Below are 22,454 nucleotides of genomic sequence, written 5' to 3'. Positions count from 1 at the left end.
TTAAAAGGTATTTTAAGAAAAGCAGGGTTTGAACAGGCAAAGGTGGCTCTACTGTTCTTGAAGCTGTCCACTGAGGTTTTAACTCTTCTCTGTACCATAAGCTTTTTAAGGTCGGCTATGCGAATTAGAACCAGTAGAGGTGATGCGTAATTGATTAACTTTACTGTTGGGAGCCTTAAGACACAGCAATGAATTGGGGGGTTGTGTTCACCTGTAATTACCGAATGAGTATTTATTGTATTCCCTGTTATGAGGTGGTTTTTGTGTACGTGTCTTTAGGTTATCCGGTCATGTCACCTCTCTCCTACCTTAGATCGTGTTTTAAACGTTGGTATAGGAAAACTAGATGAGAAGGTTTTTTTTTTAGGAACCATGTTGTATATGTATGTATGGGCTGGTTTTACTGTGACAATTTTAATTTTCGATTGGGATATGTGAATGTTTTTATCAAATGTACTTTTATGGTATTGTTTTGATGCCGAATAAAGTATTAATTGATTGATTACATCATAACTTTTTTACTCTAAATCGTGATCAAGCACGGACACCCTCAACGAATTTGATACTTAGAAACGTTCTCAAGAAAACTCTGGTGAAAGTAGAATGCGGTTACTTGTAAATACTTTGGGCAATCAACTCCAGCAGAGAGCCAGTCAAGGGGACCAGCAAGGTAAGAGGAAACAGTTACCTCAGCAAGAAAAGCAGTCTTCAGTCCAGTTCCAGTGGCCCCTTGCCATTGATTTCTATGGAGAGCTCCTGACGCAAGGGATACTTACATGTTATTGCAGTTGAGTTAGCAGGTTTTCTTTTTACATAACATTTTTATTGGTTTTAATTAGAGACTTGTAAACAGTTTAAATTAATAATCTGCACCATCGCGGTAGAGATATCAGATGACCTATACTACTCCCATCATCCACCATCCTACCCAGTGGTACATGGCAGTCATTGGCTTCAGTATGACTGTTCCATAGATCCACATTTCATTTGCCAGTGTTTCAGACTAGGGTCCGTGGCCAGAATAAAAACGGAACATTAAGTTCCTCTGATCGGCCCTCTGTGTTAGTGGTTGTCCATTTTACCTAGGTCTCTGTGCCCCCTCCCCCCCAAAACATTTTGTGATATCCCATGATACACCGTGTTCTCCCTTATTCTGCAAATTTTCATGCCCACCATCCACTCCCATAGGTGAAAGCTGAGGTTGGTGCCCCATTTTTGAGCAATTTCCCTCTTTGCCACTATGTACCCCAAGTTAAACAGTACTTTGCTATAAATCATTGTATCCAATTCCATCCATTTACCGAACAGTGAAAGGGGAACTCCTAGGTCTATTGTGGCACCTATGACATCCATTTGTCTGCGTGTCACCCCATTTGAAGCGTATGACATTACCACAAGATATGTACAAAGGTGCCTCGCTGTCCACAGTGTCTAAGGCATATGTTCGGGTATAATAAATCCTATGCAGGATTTTATACTGGATAAGGCGGAAGCTTGCCTTTATTGCCACTTTCCTTGGAACTGTAAGGCATCCCTCCACTTATCATCAGTCAGCTCCATCACATCTTTTTGCCAATCGTCTGGTAGTCTGGACAGTTGGCCCTGCCTAGTCCTCATTAGCAGATGGCTTTAGGTGTCATATGTCCATTTCAGGTTTCCATGGGCTATGAGGAGGTGGGAGGGGGTTGTCTCCTTTTCTTTCCCTCTAGGGATTCTTGATTGCAAAGCATGTTTTAGTTGCCAATATTTGAAAAACCATGTTGAGTATAATGCATATTCTGTCCGTAAGTGTTCAAACTGTACCATTTCATTTGCATCCCACATGTCATCTAATGTGGAGAGGCCAGTTATGTCCCATTGTTTAAAGCCCTGCAGCTCTGTCACCGGACGCAACCTTGTTTCCATCCACAGGGGAGTTCTAGGAGGGAGTCTCTTTCCCCATCCCAATGCACAAGTTACTACTTGTGTAACGATATATCTGTAAGAGACATTAGTTAGTGATAGATTCCTTACCTTAGAATATCCCCAGGCGTCATACTGGATCCGGAAACTTTTTGCGTAGCAATACCCCTGCGCGTCGGTAGGCGTCGTCTGTGGCTCCGCGTCCGTCGTCGGCGTCGTGAGCGCCGGAATGACGTCGCTGGAGTACTTAGACGCCGCCCATGCGCGCTGACGTCAGTTCTGATACACAGCTTTTCCGCGCCAGATACGCAGAGCCATGATAGAACCAACACTGGTGAAATGCACCAGTGTATGTAGTGACATCAAATACATATATCCTCAGGGGTGAGGATATATGTATTTGATGTCACTACATTTAACTTGAGTATCTTTGGAAAAGTTACATAAAATGAAAAAATCATCTTCAGTTCCTACTATACGTGGAATATTTTGAACATTATCATGAAGATATCTATACAATTGAAAAAGTGAATAAAACTTTTTTGCATTTCACCTTTGGATTATTTTGTGCTTAGTATAGCAAACAGGTGTGCTCAGGTTCACCACCTTGTGCCTACAAGGTTCATCTTGCAATTTTCACGTCAGCCCTTCCCGGACAGTAAGGGCTTTACCCTGAGCACCCTAAAAGACTTGACTTTCTTTCTTCTAAAACTCTGAATAAAACTTTGATTAACCAGGAGTGCAGCGGAATTCTCACCTTCTTTCAATTAGAACCAACACTGGTGCCATGAAACTAGGGCCCTGAAAGGGGGTGACCTTAACCCTCGATATCGGTTCGCAGAACGGGGAGGATGGGTGGGTCGGTAAGGAATCTATCACTAACTAATGTCTCTTACAGATATATCGTTACACAAGTAGTAACTTGTGCATCTGAAAGAGACACGTTAGAGATAGATTCCTTACCTTAGAATAGATACCCCAGCAATACCAACCCCGGTGGTGGGTCTGCGAACCAATATCACACCAGAAAGTCCTGGAGGACGGAACGGCCAAAGAAGCCATCCCTCCGGACTTGACTGTCCAGGCAGTAGTGTCTTGCGAACGTGTGCAGCGAGGCCCACGTAGCTGCCTGGCAAATGTCCTGTAAAGGGACTCCCCGGCCCAGGGCAGTTGTTGTCGCCGTGGCCCGAGTAGAATGAGCCCACAATCCAGCAGGGGGCTCCTTTTTGGCCATGGAGTAACATGCTTGAATACACAAGATGATCCACCTTGAAATGGTCCTCTTGTGTACAGCCTTTCCCTTCTTCGCGCCCACGTAACCAACAAAAATGAGAGATCAAAAGATCAAAAAAGTTCAGTCAAAAATTGACTGGGGGTAGAGCTTCTTCCGGATCTGCGCTAGCTGGCACGGAAAAAAGAAGAACTGACGTCAGCGCGCATGGGCGGCGTCTAAGTACTCCGGCGACGTCATTCCGGCGCTCACGACGCCGACGACGGACGCGGAGCCGCAGACGACGTCTACCGACGCGCAGGGGTATTGCTACGCAAAAAGTTTCCGGATCCAGTCTGACGCCTGGGGATATTCTAAGGTAAGGAATCTATCACTAACGTGTCTCTTTCAGATTCTCTATTTAGCTTATGCCAGATGGATACCACTGCTGCGGTGGCTTGTGGAGCAGTCGCAGGAAGTCTCCCCCCATAGGACACATTTAAGTAGCCCTTGGCCCAATTTCCTCTTTGTACATATGGCCCAATTTCCTCTCTGTACATCCAGATCGTCCAGCGGGGCAAATGCCCATTCATTCACTATCTGCCCCACATCATAGTACTTCCATATATCAGGTACAGTTATTCCACCCTCAAATATGAAACTTTGGGTAGAGCGATACATGAAAGGCTATTGCTCCAAAGCAGGGATGGTAGTAGTCTATTTACCGCTTGGAAAAATGCATCTGTGCAAGATGTAGGTAAATCTGGGGCGAGCAATAATTTTAAAAATTGCTGCTCTCACAAGAATAGATAGTGGTAGAAGCCTCCAGTGCTGTCTAAACTTTTCCAACTCCCTGAGGAGTGGGGCTTGGCTATCCTCATAATGCGTTCACTCCTGCTAGGACACCCAAGAGGTTCAAGTATTTAAAATAGTGCGTAGCCACCTGCAGAGGTAATGATCGGGATTCTTCATCCCTCCAGGTCCCTATCGGGAAGATCAGTGATTTGTGCCAATTTATTACCAGGTTCAAGAAGTGACTCAAACTCATAAGATGTCTCTAAGTCTTTCGAGGGATGATTTGGGTTCTGCAATAGATAGTAGGATATCATCCACATAAAGTGATATCTGGTCTTCCCAAAAGTCACCCCATACCTGAGCATTTGCCCGGATCCACTTAGCATGGGCTCTTTATCGCCATGGCGAAAAACATCAGAGACAGCAGACAGCCCTGCCTTGGGGCTTTCTGTATGGGGAATTCTTTGGATAGGGCCCCATTGACTCAGAGCATGGCCCTGGATTTGGTGTAGAGAAGTCGGGTCCATTTCAGGAATTTGGGTCTGAAACCCATTTTGCGCAACAGGAATGGCCACTCAATTAAGTTGGAGACTTTCTTTGCATCGAATGATGCCATAGCTAGGGGAATTCCCAGTGTATCGGCAGCTACTTGGTTGTTATAGAGACAGTGCAAATTCAGTCTAGTAGAATGGTGAGCCATGTACCCACTCTGGTCCGGATAGACCAGGTCAGAGATTATGCTTTACACTCTATTGGCTATCACTTTTGCCAACACTTCGGTGTCCGCCTTAAGTAGGGAGATTGGTCTGTATGAATACTACCGGTCTGGGGGTTTTCCATGGTTTAAAGAGAAGTGTAATTGTTGAAGTGCATAGATCTTTGGGTGCTCGCCCCTGAGAAATGCCTCTGTGTACATATCATACACTGGATTTACTACCTTGTTGGTCATTCGCTTGAAGTATTCCGTTGGTAGTCCGTTTGGACCTTATGTTATAACTTGGCTGAAGCTACATAAGTGACAAGCATATTTCTTCTGCTGTCAGGGCCCCCTCCAGCCCCAGTATGTCCGATTTGTTCAGCTGCCTGTGCAGGCAGTCCAGGATAAAGTTTAGTAGTTATGGCCCTGGTGTGTTCCTATGGGGTGCATAAAGGTCACTCATATATGCCACCATAACATTTGTTATCTCCTCACTACCCGTAATGATTGACCCATCCGGGGCTACGATTTCCCCAATATGATGCTTGTCTCTGTTACTGAGCTAAGCCAGGAGTTTCCTAGCTTTGTCTCCCGCTTCATACAGACGCCTCTGTTTAGCAATAAAGGCTAATCAGACTTGATCCGTCACTAAAGTAGCATATTCCTCTTTCTTGAGGTGAATACGTTGTCGTACAGTATCTGACAGTGTCCATATATGGTCAGCCTCAAGTTTGAGGAGTTCCTCTTCTAATTCTCGACAGTGAGAGGTTCTTTCTTTTTTCCACCTATTTTGCCTGCTATGATCACTCCCTGTATGGTGGACTTATAGGCCTCCAATCTAGTTATTGTGTTGTGAGCTTCTGCTGTGTTTACTTTAAAGTACTGGGTGGTCCCTTTGTCAATGCCCCCTAGAGTTAGCAGTTTAAACAGCTCTACCAATCTGCAGTGGCAGGATGGGAGGCATGTTTCTACCTTGTCCCTTCTAGGGTGGCACAACAAGTGCTGCAGTCCCTGAAGAACACATTAACTTACAGGTCCTGGGTATCCCTGCTACCATATATTAGGGACACATAAGCAAGTTACCTTATGCAGAAAGAACAATTGATGTACAGAATGCTGATCAATATCAAACATTCAACCCAGTTCAGAGATTTGGACCTAAATCCATCGTATTTTTGCTCCCCATGCCATTCCAGTCTAAACCCAGGCATATACAAATCAGTCTTGACCCTTTTCCCCATGGGAACAGTCCAGCCGAACTGCCAGGCCAAGTCCTCCCTGGACCAGAAACAAGCATCCTAGGACAAATTGATGAACAGAATGTTGATAAATGTCAAACATTGACCCCAGTGCAGAGATCTGGACCCAATTCTCTCGTTTTTTTTGCTCACCATACCATTACAGTTTAAACCCATTCATATGCAAATCAGTCTTGACCCTGGTCCCCATGAGAACAGTCCAGCCCAAACTGCCAGGCCAGGTACTCCCTGGACCGGAAGCAGGCATCCTGGGACTGGTTTCGGGGCATAACCCCCACGTCAGCTAGGCTAGCTTGACTCCAGTGGCATAGAGAGCACGGAACCCATGACTGGGCATAACCGTCTCATTCGGGGTAAAAAATGCAAAAAGAACAATTGATGGACAGGATGCTGATCAATGTCAAACATTCACCCCAGTACAGAGATCTGGGCCTAAATCCAGACGTGGGTCCCTTGCTCCCTTTGCCAATGGATTCCAGCTAGCCTGGCTGAAGAGGGGTGTTACCCCGTAGTCGGTCCCAGGATGTCTGTTTCCGGTCCAGGGAAAACCTGGCTTGGCAGTTCGGGCTGGACTGTTCCCATGAGGCACATGGGTCAAGACCGTGAACGATGATGGATTCAACTCAGATCTGTGACTGAGGGTGAATGTCTGAAAAGTTTCAGCGCTCCGTCCATCATCTGCTTGTGCAAGTTACCTTATGTCAATAGGGCATAGGCCAATCAAACATACACATTCAAGGATCAGGGCACTGGTACTGAGACCTGTTTAGAAGGTAAAAAAAAATAGCATCAGTTCAAAAGCTTTGGAGGAGGCCGTACAAAAAGAGGCATTTCATTACACACAGTAGACCCGCATGGAGTTTCTGCCCTTCTTTTCTTGGCCCTTTCGGCAGCCTTTGACACAGTAGATCCTAACACACTAATCCAAAATCTTGAGTGTAGATAAGTAGGATCTGCTTCTATGGTTTTCCCTGCTTTTTGCTGGTATGAGTAGTAGAACTGGGATCCTGCTAATCAGGACCCCAGTCACTGTGCTTCCTCCATAAACGTGACTTTGTATTTACTTCTGCACCTCTACAATAGGCTACTAGTGTACCCCTGTAAGTCCCTAGTATATGATAGATACACCAGGGGTGTCCCATGGGCTGCAGCATGTATTATGCCACCCATGAGAGACCACTCAAACTGTGACTACAGGCTTGCCATTGCAGCCTGTGTAAGCTGGTGCTAGTATCACTTACGACAGATATATGTTTTCTTATATCTGAGGTCACTACACTTAAAACCTATGTCTCCCCTAAGGCAGGCCTTTTAATTCAGAAGGCAGGGTGCTGGGTTAGAAGTATGAGGGTGCCCCTGCATGAGCACCCCCTACAAAGCCTAGAGCCGATTCTTCATGCTCAATGCAGTCAGCCATTTTGATACAAATGGAGGTTCAGAAGAGCTCGGATGGGCGGACGCTCCTTCCGAGTACAAGCTGCCCAACACTGGAATAAACTCCCACATGAAATGAGATTAGAGACATCGGAACGTATCTTCCGGAAACAACTTAAAACCTACCTCTTTCCTCTGGCTAGAGAATGAGGAGGTTAGTAGGAGAGAACTGGGTGGGGATGATTCGTCTGTTGGTTAGGGCCAGCCACACTCAGCACGGGGACACACTGCTCCCAGTGTAACCATGCACTCTATAAAATTTATTATTATTATTATTAGGAGGTCATGCATCATTACGCGATGGATATCTTTTAGTGGCTGTGCTAAACCTGGGCATGTTTGGTATCAAACATGTTGGAATCATACCTCCAACACTGTTACCAGTGGAATGCCAGAAACCGGTCCTCGGAAGCTTGTTTCCGGTCCAGGGAAGGCATGGCTTGGCAGTTCGGGCTGGACTGTTCCCATGAGGCACAGGGTCAGACTAATTTGCATATGGCCATGTCTGAACTGGGGTGGCAGAGTGGCCTCAAGAACGGTGATGGATTAAACCCAGATCAGTTGACTGGGGGTGAGTGCTTGTATTATCAACGCTCCGTCCATCATTTCCTTTGGTTTTTCTTTGTTCGCCATAAGTTGGCAGGGTATGCTCAGACGTGAGTCCCTTGCTCACTTTGCCACTGGATTCAAGCAAGCCGGGCTGAAGAAGGCTGAAATGCCAGAAACCGTTTCTCAGTAGCTTGTTTCCGGTCCAGGGAAGGTATGGCTTGGCAGTTCGGGCTGGACTGTTCCCATGAGGCACAGGGTCAGGCTGATTTGCATATGGCCATGTCTGAACTGGGGTGGCAGAGTGGGCTAAAGAACGGTGATGGATTAAACCCAGATCAGTTGACGGGGGGCGAGTGCTTTTATTGTCAACGCTCCGTCCCTCATTTCCTTTGGTTTTTCTTTGTTCGCCATAAGTTGGCAGGGTATGCTCAGACGTGAGTCCCTTGCTCACTTTGCCACTGGATTCAAGCAAGCCGGGCTGAAGAAGGCTGAAATGCCAGAAGCTGGTCCTCGGAAGCTTGTTTCCGGTCCAGGGAAGGCATGGCTTGGCAGTTCGGGCTGGACGGTTTCCATGAGGCACAGGGTCAGACTGATTTGCATATGGCCATGTCTGAACTGGGGTGGTGTGGAGTGCAACAAAACGATGGTTTTAGGCCCAGATCTCTGTACTGGGGTGAATGTATGACATTGTTCTGCATTCTGTCCATCAACTGTGGTTTTTGCATTTGTCACCCCGAGTGGGATGGGTATGCTCAGACGGGAGTCCCATGCTCTCCACACCACTGGATTCAAGAAAGCCGGGCTGAAGACGGCTGGAATGCCAGAAACCGGTCCTCGGAAGCTTGTTTCGGGTCCAGGGAAGGCATGGCTTGACAGTTCAGGCTGGACTGTTCCCATGAGGCACAGGGTCAGACTGATTTGCATATGGCCATGTCTGAACTGGAGTGGTGTGGAGTGCAAAAAAACGATGGATTTAGGCCCAGATCTCTGTACTGGGGTGAATGTATGACATTGTTCTGCATTTTGTCCATCAACTGTGATTTTTGCATTTGTCACCCCGAGTGGGATGGGTATGCTCAGACGTGAGTCCCATGCTCTCCACACCACTGGATTCAAGCAAGCCGGGCTGAAGACGGCTGGAATGCCAGAAACCGGTCCTCGGAAGCTTGTTTCCGGTCCAGGGAAGGCATGGGCTGGCAGTTCGGGCTGGTCTGTTCCCATGAGGCACAGGGTCAGACTGATTTGCATATGGCCATGTCTGAACTGGGGTGGGGTGGAGTGCAAAAGAACAATGGATTTAGGCCCAGATCTCTGTACTGGGGCATTCTGTCCATCAACTGTGGTTTTTGCAAGTGGTTATACATGTGTCATTCCACATTGAAGTATGCATCCTGTTATAAGCAGATTGATGCATTAGAGACAAAAGTATAGTACACCATTGGATACATGTGTATATATATATATATATATATATCACACAATATCATAATTGCTGCTTCTGTGTACATATAGGTGCATATATATAAAGGGTATATGCCTGCTACTAAAACCTTAAGAAATGCCATGAAATGTTTGCATACATCACAACAAATTAAATGTGTGTACATCAGACCATGTACATATTACTACTGCTTCTGTGCACATGGGTATTTTTATATAGAGGGATTTGTCCAGCTATTACAACTTCACCAAGTGTCATGTGCATAAGTATATGTATACATTAATCTCAGTTTTCTTATATTAAAAAAACCTCCTCTCAGCCTTCTCCCATCCCTCCTTTCTTTGACTCATCTAAAACCTTTCTGACTACTATGTACCCTCAAACATCCTCCACAAATGTTCCCCTCGATGTTTAGCCATGTCACCCAACTAACAGGCACACACGTTAACTACTTAGAAAGAAAACTTACTACTCCCCCTTTCAAATCCATTACCCTTGTTCTATCCCTACTTAAACTTTAATAAACAAACAAAAGAATCAAGAGCACAAACCTAACACAACTAATGCACAAAGAAAATAAAAAAAAGTACTACTAATCTTGGGTTCCAGTGTAGTGCACTAATCATCTCAAAGGGATTCAACGCCTCGCCAGGAGTAGTAAGCACTATAGAAATACTATTTACAATTACACATCCAAGCTATGGTATGTTTACCTCATTCAGATCACCCCAAAGTCATAGTCAGTTTATCTCAGTATCTAGAAACCTGATGTCAGACTGTGACAACCCCACAGGAAACTGATGCCAGACAGTGACATCAACCCAGGAACTCAGAAACATACTGAAACATCACCCAATAAACTGATGGCACACAGTTACATCACTCAGGAAACTAAAGTCAGACTGTGACACAACTTCAAGTAGTTAACACCCAATTGCGACATCCCCCACAAACCAGAACATCAAAGTGTGAGATCTTGCCACAAACCTGACATCAGACTGTGACATCACCCCACAAACCTGACACCATATCAATATCACCAAAGAAAAATGTCATCAGTAGAACCCCTGGTGGCTGGAGTCCCACTCATTACTTTTTGAGAGGGGACGCTGTTCCCATGTCCTGTGGCAGAGGGAGGTGGAGAGATGTTGGTGATGCCACCTTGTGGTGCAGGGTTGTGTCTGTTGGAAGCTGCAGACATTATATGATTATATGCCACAGAACTGTGTTGTAAGGTACCCTAAGTGTGTTTTAACACTCCCCCACTCAGCATTCTCTATATATTTGAGAATCACTGAGGAGGGACCAGGTGGGACCTCTTCACTGTACATGACAGAGAGATCTACAATGGAATGAGAATGGAAGAAACTGTAATCCTTTGAAGCTGGTAACATCAGGAAACAAACCATAAAAGCAAAACAGTAACCCTGAAAGGAAATGTGCTGCTATATATGTATGTCTTAGTGAAAGCAGTTTAAAAATCTTATTCCCGAGAGCCACACACCTGTTTAAACAGGATGTCACTTTGAGTGATCTGGAGTTAAATTATATACGAAGATGTGGAAAATATTCATGCTAGTTAAACAAAGTAAAGAAGGAAATCAAAACTGTTCTGTTAACAATTCTGGTTGACTAATTTTTCATGTTTTTATAAAGTGCACAAGCAGCCAGAAGGCCGCTGATTACCCGTATACATGGTAATTGACATCATGCACCATATCAAATTTTAATGAAACATAAATATTTGCCGTTCACACAATATGTCCTTCGTAATATCAGTTTCATGTATTTCAAATATAAATACATATTTGAAGAGCGCATGTCTTCTATATCAAAAAATGCATCCCTTTACTTGAATATGTATTTATATATAAATATATTACTTGCATGTAATGTAGGTGTACTGCAATTTATGCGCAATAATATACCCTGCATATTAGGTACGTATATTGCCTCATTATTTCATACTACAAATATGATGACGTGTTTATTAATGAACTGCTTATTCTTTAATATTTATTCATGTCTAAAATATTCACTGCTTTGCATTCACAGACTATATGTATGTATGTATATATATATATATATATATATATATATATATATATATATATATATATATATATATATATATATATATATATATTCTTCAAACCCTCTTTTCCAAGAAGAAATCACACCACACGGGTCATCGCTTCAATCAACGCGTTTCAGTGTCATCTGACATCTTGATCAACCGTGATCAAGGTTTCGGATGACACTAAAACGCGTTGGTTGAAGCGATGACCCTTGTGATTTACAAATAAAAAGAACTGCGAAAGTGCCCGTGAGTGCTTCTCCATTCTCCTTGGAAAAGAGGGTTTGAAGAATATTGTACGGCTTGGCTCCGCCGTGGAGAACTGCACCGCATACGAAGCGCCAAAGCTCCGGCGCCATTGAGCCATAACGAGAGTATATATATATATATATATGCAACAGCAATTCCAACCACTTCCGTCTCGCGGCGAAGCAGGAACTCAGACCGACCACAGCATTTCAGGCAAGGTATACATTTATTTTGTTCTTACATCACAGCCAGCAACGACGCGTTTCGGGCTTCAAGAGCCCTTGATCACATATATGGTAGCGGAATTTACGACCAAGTTGCAAATACTCCCTCTTTCGGTGGACAATTTAGACACTGTCCACCTAAACTCAAAAAATAACATCCACTCAGAGCTTACTGGCAAAATGGCTACCTTCTTTTATTCCAGTGCCACAAAGAAGGATCAGTCTCACTGTCTAAATAATGGTACAGCTCAACGTGCAGACGGGCGAAATCTCTGTTACTAAGGGAGGTTAAAAGAGGTTCAACTGAATCAATAAGACTAGCCAGATCCCACTACCAGAACATTATCGGAAAGGCCAAACTAGACTGGGAGGAAGACAAATGGGTTGACATCAAAATAGCATTGGATAATCGTGACTACAGGGCCTTTTGGAACTTGGTGAAATCTGGCAAGGCCGCGGACCTTCAGCTATAGCCCCGAATGTAAGTGAAGAGGCTTGGATTCTGCATTATAAAAACCTGTACTCCCAAACTAACGGTTCTCCTATTGAGGCTCTCACTCACGTCAGAGAGTATAGATCCCAAAAACCCGGTTTTGGGGGTCCCTACATGCACCATGCTTGAAGTCCGAGCTTCCCTGAGGTCCTTACTGCCAGGAAAAGCGCTGGGCCTTGACAGGATCCCGGGCGATCTGTTCCTTAGCGAGCAGAATTTTGGGCCCCATACATTTGGGTGTTGTTCAATGCCATCTTCCAGGGTATGGACGTCCCGCTTACCTGGCTCGGAGCCGAAATCATTCCCATCTTCAAAAATGGCTCCCCCCTTGATCCGGTGAATTACCGACCGATTAGCCTTATTGACATCTTGCAAAAACTGTTTGCCCGAATACTACTCTGCAGACCTCAGCTATGGACAGAAGATCACAAGATTCTTACCCCCCTGGTTTAGGGCTAAGTCTCTACCACGGACCAACTTTTTAGACTATAGCTAATCCACTGGAAGGTGGTCATCAAGGGAGGAGGTAGTTTGTACCCGATCTTCGTAGATCTTCGATCGGCGTTTGATCTCGTGCAAAGAGATAAGCTCTGTGCCATTCTGCATGAAATGGGCATTCCTTACTATCTATGCCAAATGATTCAATGTCTGCACCAAGGCAATTATGCCAGGGTCCGCTGTGGAACAAATGGGAGAGCTTTCGGCTCCTTTTAGAGTCGAAAAGGTGGTCAGGCAGGGGTGCGTGCTGGCCCCCACACTTTTCTCCTTTTTTCTTAACGGCCTGGTTGACCATCTTTTAGGATCAAAAGACCTAGGGGTAGATGTATCATCCGTTTTTATGTCGCAAACGCTGCGAATCGCAAAAAAGCAGCGTTTGCGACAAAAAAAATCGGCAAATGCGATGTATCAAAAAATCGCACCGCAAAATTAAGGAATCGCAAAATTTGTCATTCCTTAATTTTGCGCAAGCATATAAGGAATCGCAAATTGCGATTCCTTAAATGCTATGTATGTAGCATTTAAGCTTCGCAAATTTAGGCTAAGAAATCGCAAATTACCACCAACTTGTAGTCGGTGGTAATTTGCGAGTTCTTTTAAAAAAAGCACTTTTTGAAATTTCTAAAGGTGCCATGTGACGCTCATACATGCCCTTAGGGCATGTATGTGCGCCATATGCGCACACATGATATTTCAGGGGGGGGTCCAGCAGGGTGTCCTTAAGGCACCCTTGAAATTATTCTCAATTTGCGATTAGCAAATTGCGAATCGCAAATTGAGAATGACTGTCCATTCATTCCTATGCGCCTCCTGGCCCATAGAAATGAATGGGAAATTATTACTTAATTGCGATTAGCAATTTGCTAATCGCAATTAAGGAATTTTAAGAAATCGCTAAAAAATAGCGAATTTCTAGATACATACCATTTAGCAATTCTCAAATAGCGACTGCTTAAAAATCGCTATTTGAGAATCGCTAAAGGGTATCTTGATACATCTGGGCCCTAGACTCTCCGCGCCTGGCAAACCGTCTTGTACCAGCTCTAATGTACGCTGACGATGCGCTACTTATATCCATGTCATCTATGGGTATACAGCGTACACTGGAAGCTTTTTGTAACTTCTGCTCACTCAGGAACTTGGAGATTTATCTCGACTAAACAAAATACATGGTTTACTGTCCCCATCCCCAACTGAAGGGTCTGGCCCTGGGTAGAACATCAACATTTGACTATCTGGGGATCACCCTGAATGACCGAATGGACTGGCGGTCTCACGTGGCCAAAGCTAACCTTAAACTTGCTCAGGTATCAGGGTGTATCCTAAAGGTACATAATGATTGCCCTCAAAAACTGTTAGCACCCCACTAGAAATATACAAGGTCCAAGCAAGGGGAGGAGCGCTGTATGGAGTAGAACTCTGGGGCCACACTAATGTAACCATCTGGAAGCGACCGAGAACAGCTTCTTGAGACGATTACTACGTCTCCCCCAGAGTACTCCCCTACTCCCATTACGTTTAGATGTTGGCCTGACCCCAATCCTGGACACAATAACTGACCGCCCCTTACTCTATTGGAGACTTCTCTGGAGTATTCCTGAGCTTAACCATTACAGGGAGGAACTGAAGGACTTCCTACTTTCCCAGGGCACAGGGAAGATCCCTTGGCTTATGCACATTAAACATCTATGCCACTCCCTGGGAAGAGTTGATTTATGGCTTACCCCAGAACAGACATGTCCCCGTATCTCCAATAAATCTCTTGCATTAGCATTCAAGGATTCCCATCTGGCCAATTTACTATGGAACAGTAACATAGGGGTGCTAAGCTCTAGATTTTTGGAGGTCAAGTGCACATATCGATTTGAACAATTTTTGGACACCATCCATCCCCCTCTTGCAAAAAAAACGTTATGTGCAATTTAGACATGGAACATTACCGGTAAGGGATTTTACTAACAAGTGGGCAGGTGCAAACTCTAAACTTAAGGGCTGCCCAGGCTGTTCTGCTAGTGTAGAATCCGACTTACATGTTTTACTCTTCTGCCCTTCCTATGCCAACGCAAGAGCCAAATGGATCATCCAACTATGCAAAAACCTAGGCATTAGAAATTACCAGGAAGTGTATCGTATTTTAAGATACCACTCCTCCCCATTGACGGTATTTGTGACTTCCAGATTCCTATTTTATATGTGGTGCCAAAGAAGGGCGATGCTCAAGGTGCTTGATCCGGTTCACAACACCTAGGTGGCTTATTTTTACAATAAATGGAGGGGGCTGGCAAGTGAACAGATACATAAATCTAGCTTTCCATGCTCGCACTTAATGCTATCCCCAAATAACTCGAACTGTTTGTGACCAATTTTTTATTTTTTTTTTTACATTTTAACAACTACCTTACAGGATTTTATTGTTACTATTCAGTCACACCTCAATATGTTATTTTATAATGCTTTTTTTAGCTTTCTATATCAGACAATTTTACTGTTGTTTTATCTGTGTGCTGCTTTTATGGCCTACGGCCGAAATAAAGTTCATTGACTGGCTATTAGCTATTTGATGTATCATTACACCTTCCAGGAAGTACTTCCTGTGGCATGCATGAAGGACTATTTTACATGTGAAAAGTACACTCAATCATCACCCTTTTTGTCACATTCAAATCTATACATGCTATATACGTTCTATACAAAAAACATCGACAAAGCCAACTTCATTTGTGCATGCAACACATATCAATAGTATTTGTGCATGCCTGTGCTGAAACATTAGCACATTAAAACCAGACCTATTGTCTTTGCCAATCTTTATTTTGAACATTAGTAGGAGAGGGTGTGGCGTAACGGCCATAGCTGCCGACTTTGGAACTAAGGAACCAGGTTGAAGTCTCAGCATCGGCTCAACATCCTGTAATTCTGGACAAATCACTTAATCTCCCTGTGCCTACCAAAAATGAATGTGTCCTTGTGTAAAGTAACTGGTGCTCTAATACCTTCGGGTCGAATTTGGGCTGTATAAAACTACAAAAATAAAAAGCAGCGGCCTAGAGGTTGTTCGGAATAAAATAATGATTTGTTTTATACAGCTCTTAATAATGCTCGGAGGTACCGTAACGCAGCTACTATTATAAACTGTACTTTAAATGAAAATATAGAAATGATAGTACTCACTATCCACTGTACTTGTTTGCTCATGGGAAGTGCTGGTACTACCCGATTGAATGTACTGCATCAGTGCTGAGAAGTGCATGTACTCCCCCATTAAATGTACTGCATTAGTGCAAAGAAGTGCAGGTACTCGCACATTAAATGTACTGCATCAGTGCTAAGAAGTGCATGTACTCCCCCATTAAATGTACTGCATTAGTGCAAAGAAGTGCAGGTACTCGCACATTAAATGTACTGCATCAGTGCTAAGAAGTGCATGTACTCCCCCATTAAATGTACTGCATTAGTGCAAAGAAGTGCAGGTACTCGCACATTAAATGTAATGCATCAGTGCTGTGAAGTGCAGGTACTCTCACAATAATGTATGGCTATAGTGATGAGACTTGCAAGTACCCTCCTATTAAAAGTATTGCAGTACTGCTGAGAAGTCAGGTATTACCCCAATAAATGTACTGCATCAGTGCTAAGAAGTGCATGTACTCCCCCATTAAATGTACTGCATTAGTGCAAAGAAGTGCAGGTACTCGCACATTAAATGTAATGCATCAGTGCTGTGAAGTGCAGGTACTCTCACAATAAATGTATGGCTACAGTGTTGAGACGTGCAAGTACCCTCCTATTAAAAGTATTGCAGTACTGCTGAGAAGTCAGGTACTCCCCCAATAAATGTACTGTATCAGTGCTGAGAAGTGCAGGTACTCTGCTATTAAATGTTTTGTAGTAGTGCTGAGAAATTAGGTACTCTAACATTAAATGTACTGTATCAATGCTAAGAAGTGCAGGTACTCCCCCATTAAATGTACTGTTTCAATGCTAAGAAGTGCAGGTACTCCCCATTAAATGGACTGCATTAGTGCTAAGAAGTGCAGGTACTCCCCCATTAAATGTATTGCAACAATGCTGAGACGTGAAGGTACTCTCCCTTTAAGAGAGAAATGCAGGCAGTACTCAGTACCAGAGAGGGCTACGTTAGTAAGATTCGAAACTTGCGACGGGCGGGAGCTCACCATATCTGCTGCAGGCTGCATAGCGTGTCGAACCATGCCACCAGGATTCAGATCAGGTCTGTGAGTGCAGTAGACACACAGACGGATGCAGCAGGTGCATGGACACACTACGCTATCCTTCCAAGACTGAGCCCTGTACCTAACATCAGACTTCTGTGCAGGTGTGCAGGTGCAACAGCGCTGCTATGAGCTATCTTTTCAGGATTGCAACCCACGCCGCTGCCTGAAGTACCTGCTGCTCCGTGTTTTATTCTTTATAAATATATATATATGTATAGTTTTTTTCCCCATGCCTCTGGGGTCGGGTGCAGGGAATCCGTGGGGGTGGGGCGGGATGCATTAATTTCCGACAGCGACCTTCCCAGCAGGGCAGCATCACAGGGTCCCTAGAGAGAGGGAGGGAGCGTCCTACCTCGCGCCTTCTCCTTGCTTTCCATGGCTCTCCGCTCCTCCGCGCGCGTCCCTCGCCGTCTGCGCCCTTATCTGCTCCCAGCACGAGGCCAAAGTGGACTTCCCCATGCAGATGGGGAAGTCCTCGCCTGAGCCGCCCCCTCCCGCGCCGCCGCCCCTTCCTCCTCCTCTGCCCTCGCGGCTCTGGTGGGGGCAGGGCCGGGTGCGTGCGGATGAGGCGGGAAGGCAGGGGCTGGCTGGAGCCCACGTCGGCTCTGCTCATCCGCCTGAGGACGCGGGGGGCGCGTGTGGGATCGGAAATCCCATGAAGGGAGCCTGGGAACGACACGTCTCCTCTCGGGAGGATGCGAGTGCATTAACCCTCTGAGGTATCGCACCGGTACAGTTTCAATCTGTGACATGCACGTTAGACGAGGATCTTCATTGTAAGTGACTGCGGTGACCCAATAAAAAACTGTCTCTACAGGATTGACATCGGCAATGTGCTAGGGGGAGGGTGACCAACTGACATAGGTTAAAATTCAGTACAGTGAGCGTAAAAATCCAGGACAAAGGGTCAAAATTCAGGACAAAAATTCAGGACAGGAGGTCAAAATTTAGGACAAAAGGTAAGTTTTACAGACACATCAGAGAAGGTTGCGCAATAGTATATAAGTAAGTAAATAGACAACAACTAAAGTGCAAGTGAAAATTAGTTTATATTAGGTTGAGACAATTGTGCACTTCATGGTTTGTCAGTATGTGCACAGCTTTAAGCAAATGTGCAGGTCTTTTTGTGGTAACAAAACCGCCCCCACCTTTCCAGCTCCCACAGAAAACGCCTGATGCCCGGGCCGGCCAGTCTCGGCTTAATACCACCCTCCAATGGCGCCCCATATCTTCACATAGACACTCTCTCGTGTGCATTTAATTTTCTCTATAGTGCTACTCATTTCAAGTACTTGGGGCAGAGTGTTGGAGTGCGGTACATCACACACATATTATATAGAGACAATCACTCATATAAATGTGAAAGTCAATGTATCGGAAATGTTGCTTAAGATAATGGGGATTACAATGTGTAATCATTCTTTCATCCATCATTCAGTCTTTCACCATTCATTCTGTCCTTCCATCTGTGTGGCCGTCCATATTCATCCATTTACAAACCTATCCATCACGTATCCTTCCATCCATCATTTCACTCATCCATCCCTCAATCCACACTTTTACTCATCCACTATCCATCCATCCACTCTTTCACCCTATCCATCCATACACTCATCCATCCACTCTTCCACCCATCCATCCATTCACTCATCCATCCAGCCATTTGCTATCCTGCCATCCTTTCACTTACTCATTCATCCATCTAGTCACTCATCCTTCCACCCATTCAGTCACCCATTTACCCATCCCCCTTTCTCTTTCAATTCCCCTTTCAATTAGCCATCCATCCTTCCATCCACCCACCCATCCTTCTACTCATCCACTCATGAATCCATCCATTGAACCTATCATTCATCCATCCTTTCACTCATCCATCCTTTCTCTCATACATCCTCTCATTCACTCCTTTACTCATCTATCCACCCTTTTTTCCATCTACCCGCCCTTTCACTTACTCATCCAGCTTTATAGCCACCCTTTCACTCATCCGTCCATCCATTCACCCTTTCACCTATCAATTCATCAATCCACCCTTTCACTTATCAATTCATCAATCCATCCATCATTTCATTCATCCATCCACCCATTCTCTCGCCCATCATCCACCATTTCACTCATCTATCCAGCCATCAATCCACCCATCCCTTCACTTACTTACTCAATCACCTTTTCACATTAATTATGAGACCTATCAAGAACTCCACCCTCGCTTTAGTTCCTATAGCAAGTGGTCGGGTGGGGCAGGGTTGTAGTGTAGTTCCTATATTCCCAATAGGCTCTGCGCATTGTAATAATATATCCTATAGATGTGACTTAGGACTTATGTCTACTAGGTCTCTATGAAATATATTAGATTTAATTGTGAGTGCCAGCTAGCTCAAAGGTCACTAGAAACTTTCTCGAATTCACAAGAAGGGATTTAGTTTCTGACAACCGCATAAACATGACAACTTTGTTTCCCAAGATAAAACTGATCTTCAGAGTCGTGGAAACAATAGATAGATATTTTACTCAGTCAATCGTGAATGCTTCGTTTCACCAGAGGTGCAGAGAAATAGATAGACGGGCGTTTTCAATAAAAGGTTTTATTGACCAGTCTTCTTTCTCAAGCATAAGAAATGAACTGCTACAATCGGAAAACTGGTTGCAAAATATAATGCATACAGTAAAAAGAGTAGAATAAAATAATACTGTAAGAGCATTGTATGGTTCCTAAACCATAGATAAATATATACATATACAACAAAGGCTAAAAATTACTCAACTGATGCTTCTATAATACGCCTACCCCCGATGTACCTAACCTAAGCTTAGTAAGAGGGAAGAAGTTTATTTATTTATTTATTTATGCATTTTTATATAGCGCAGACTTTACCCGAAGGCGTCAGAGCGCTTCACAATAGGAACAGAACTGATACATGAGGAGAACATTACACGTGAACAGATTACAAAAGCAGATGTTAAGTTACATGAGGTAAAGGTGACAATTGTGAGCAAACAAAATACATGAGGTAGCAAAAAGTGCACAGGAGGAGAAAGTGACAAGTGTGCAGGATACAAGAGAAAACAAAGTACAATTAGAGGTATAATACTGCAATATGGTTGGTTGGTTGGCTGATTGCTTTATTTCGATATGCAAATATCATAAAAGCATTACAAAAAAGTATAAAAAAAACAGCACATCGTAAAAGACTGTACATTTAAAAACAAGACAAATAAAAACTGGCAATTTGATCGGAAATAAATTAATTAAAAAGTGAATTAAATTGATATAGACAGTCTTTTTGAGCGGATCAACCATGCCCATTTAAAAAATTTGGATACAGCACAAACAATGGGAGAGGATGTATCTGTTAATAAAATCTGTAGGGCCACCATATGCTGGCGAGTACCCAATTGTCTACAAAGTGGTTTAAGCCAGTGGGATCTTGGGCGGGCGTAGTCAGGACATTCAAAAAGGAAATGGGCCACGGTTTCGGGCCTAGTTGTACATAAGGCGCAGTGGCGTGATGCCTGCGCGGACATATTCCATCTTGAGAGGAGGTCAGCTAGAGGTAAAGTGCCTAGTCTAAATTTGATATAAAGTTCCCGGTCCACAGAGATTGTGATTATGTCCAGGTAAGGCTCAAAAGCAACAACGTCTTTTATTTTCGGGTAAGCTGCGGTGGAATTGCAGTTGCGCGGGTTGCTGATGAGCTTGGCAGAGACCCATTCCCAGTATAGTTTTTTTAGGGTCGCCTTCGGCGGGGCAGAGTGGGTGGGCCAGCAAGACCCCAGACCTAGGTCCCCCAGGAGACTTTTAATGTCCCTAAGCCATTTAATCTTGTGCCAGCCATCCAAACCCATCACCTCTGACAACCCGTCTGCAATATATGCTAGACACTCAGGCACAAGAACAAACGTTACGTAGGTAATGGTGGCACTTGTGCAAGTATCAAAGGCAAACAGAATGTGAGAGGTAGCAAACCGTGTGTTACAAGGGAAACGTGGTGTGTGCATGTTACAAAAGAGTACCAAACACAAGTAAGTGAGGTGTAGCATAAATTTAGTATTCCTTTGCCAAGAATCTATCCAAGATTTCTCATAGGGTCTAATCAGCTCCGTACCTTGGTTTAGAAGGAAGAAGGTCAATCTCAGGACTCGATTTCCCAACAACCCTCAAGGGTAGCTTGGAAACACTGGAGCTGGATTACTCGGCAGGAGAAAAGACAGCGTCTCTCAGTGCGTCTGCTGGAGGGTCGGCTTCCTTCGGCACTTGCTGTAGCAGGATGTGTCGGGCAAGTAGATAGTCGAACTGCTCCAACCCAACCTGTGTTTGCTATGGCAAGTGTGGGCATATTTATACCTTGAAGGTGCCGAGTTTGACGTAAAGGTGGACATAATAACGTCATCAAAGAGTCTCAGGGCCAGATGTAGTTATCCAAATACCGGTTGGTAACGGCCGCAAACACCGATTTTCGGCCGTTACCAACCGGTATTTGGATACTGAGATGTAGTGCATCTTAAAATACAGATTCGGTAATTTTACAGAATCAGTAATTTTACCGAATCGGTAAATTTACAGATTCGGTAAAATTACCGAAACTGTATTTTGAGATGTAGGTGGCACTGTAAACAGTGCCACAGGGCTTTAAGGATTCGTTATTTACCACCAACTATTAGTTGGTGGTAAATAACGAATACCTGTGTATATGCAAATCTATGCATGTACACCTGTGCCATGTGGCACACATACATGAACTTAGGTATGGCACACAAGCCCTAATCAGGGGTGCAACAGGGTGTCAAAGTGACACCCTACCACCCTTGAATTATTCGGTATTTACCGAATCGGTAACTACCGATTCGGTAATTGACATTCATTCCTATATGGCAATTACCGAATCGGTAAATACCGATTCGGTAATTACCGAATCTTACCAATTCGGTAAAAAATCCAGAATATTTACCTACATCAGATTTACCGATTTTAAAATACTGAATCAGTAAAATTCGGTATTTTAGAATTGGTAAAAATGATTTACCTACATCTAGCCCTCAGTTCTTTGAAAACTCCATGAGTTCTTGGACAAGTCAGTATTCGAGCAAGGGGAAGTCCCTAGCTGCTGAAGCCGAGTTTTCCAAGAAATCGTTGTGGATTTTCGGAACTAGTGGAAGTAGCCCTGCTGTATTTGGACTGTATGAGCTATGGCTAAATATGGTTATGATTTCTATGCCTATATAAGGATATGGTGATGTATACCTATATAAGGGCATGAATCGGGAAAATTACAACAGGGTCCTAAAATACTATACAACAGGCTTCACAATGCCCCTGTACGTAGGCAATCTGAAAAAGTGGACAGCATGAGTAATGCATGATGCACAGTGCCTGGACATGGGGCGACTGTG

General features: G+C 44.1%; 1 protein-coding gene across 1 annotated transcript in view; it reads right to left on the bottom strand.

Moving 5' to 3' along the window:
* AIF1 (allograft inflammatory factor 1) overlaps positions 1-17,562 on the bottom strand; it is an 84,295-nt gene extending 66,733 nt beyond the window's left edge. Inside the window, exon 1 of the mRNA XM_086924609.1 lies at positions 17,416-17,562. Coding sequence (XP_086780735.1) covers positions 17,416-17,440 — 25 coding nt within the window. The 5' untranslated portion in view covers positions 17,441-17,562. The remainder of the gene's footprint in view (positions 1-17,415) is intronic.
* Positions 17,563-22,454: the final 4,892 nt, after the last annotated feature.

The sequence above is a fragment of the Lissotriton vulgaris genome, chromosome 5, assembly GCF_964263255.1.
Source record: "Lissotriton vulgaris chromosome 5, aLisVul1.2, whole genome shotgun sequence".
Lineage (NCBI taxonomy): Eukaryota > Metazoa > Chordata > Amphibia > Caudata > Salamandridae > Lissotriton > Lissotriton vulgaris.
This window is presented reverse-complemented; position numbering and strand designations above follow the sequence as displayed.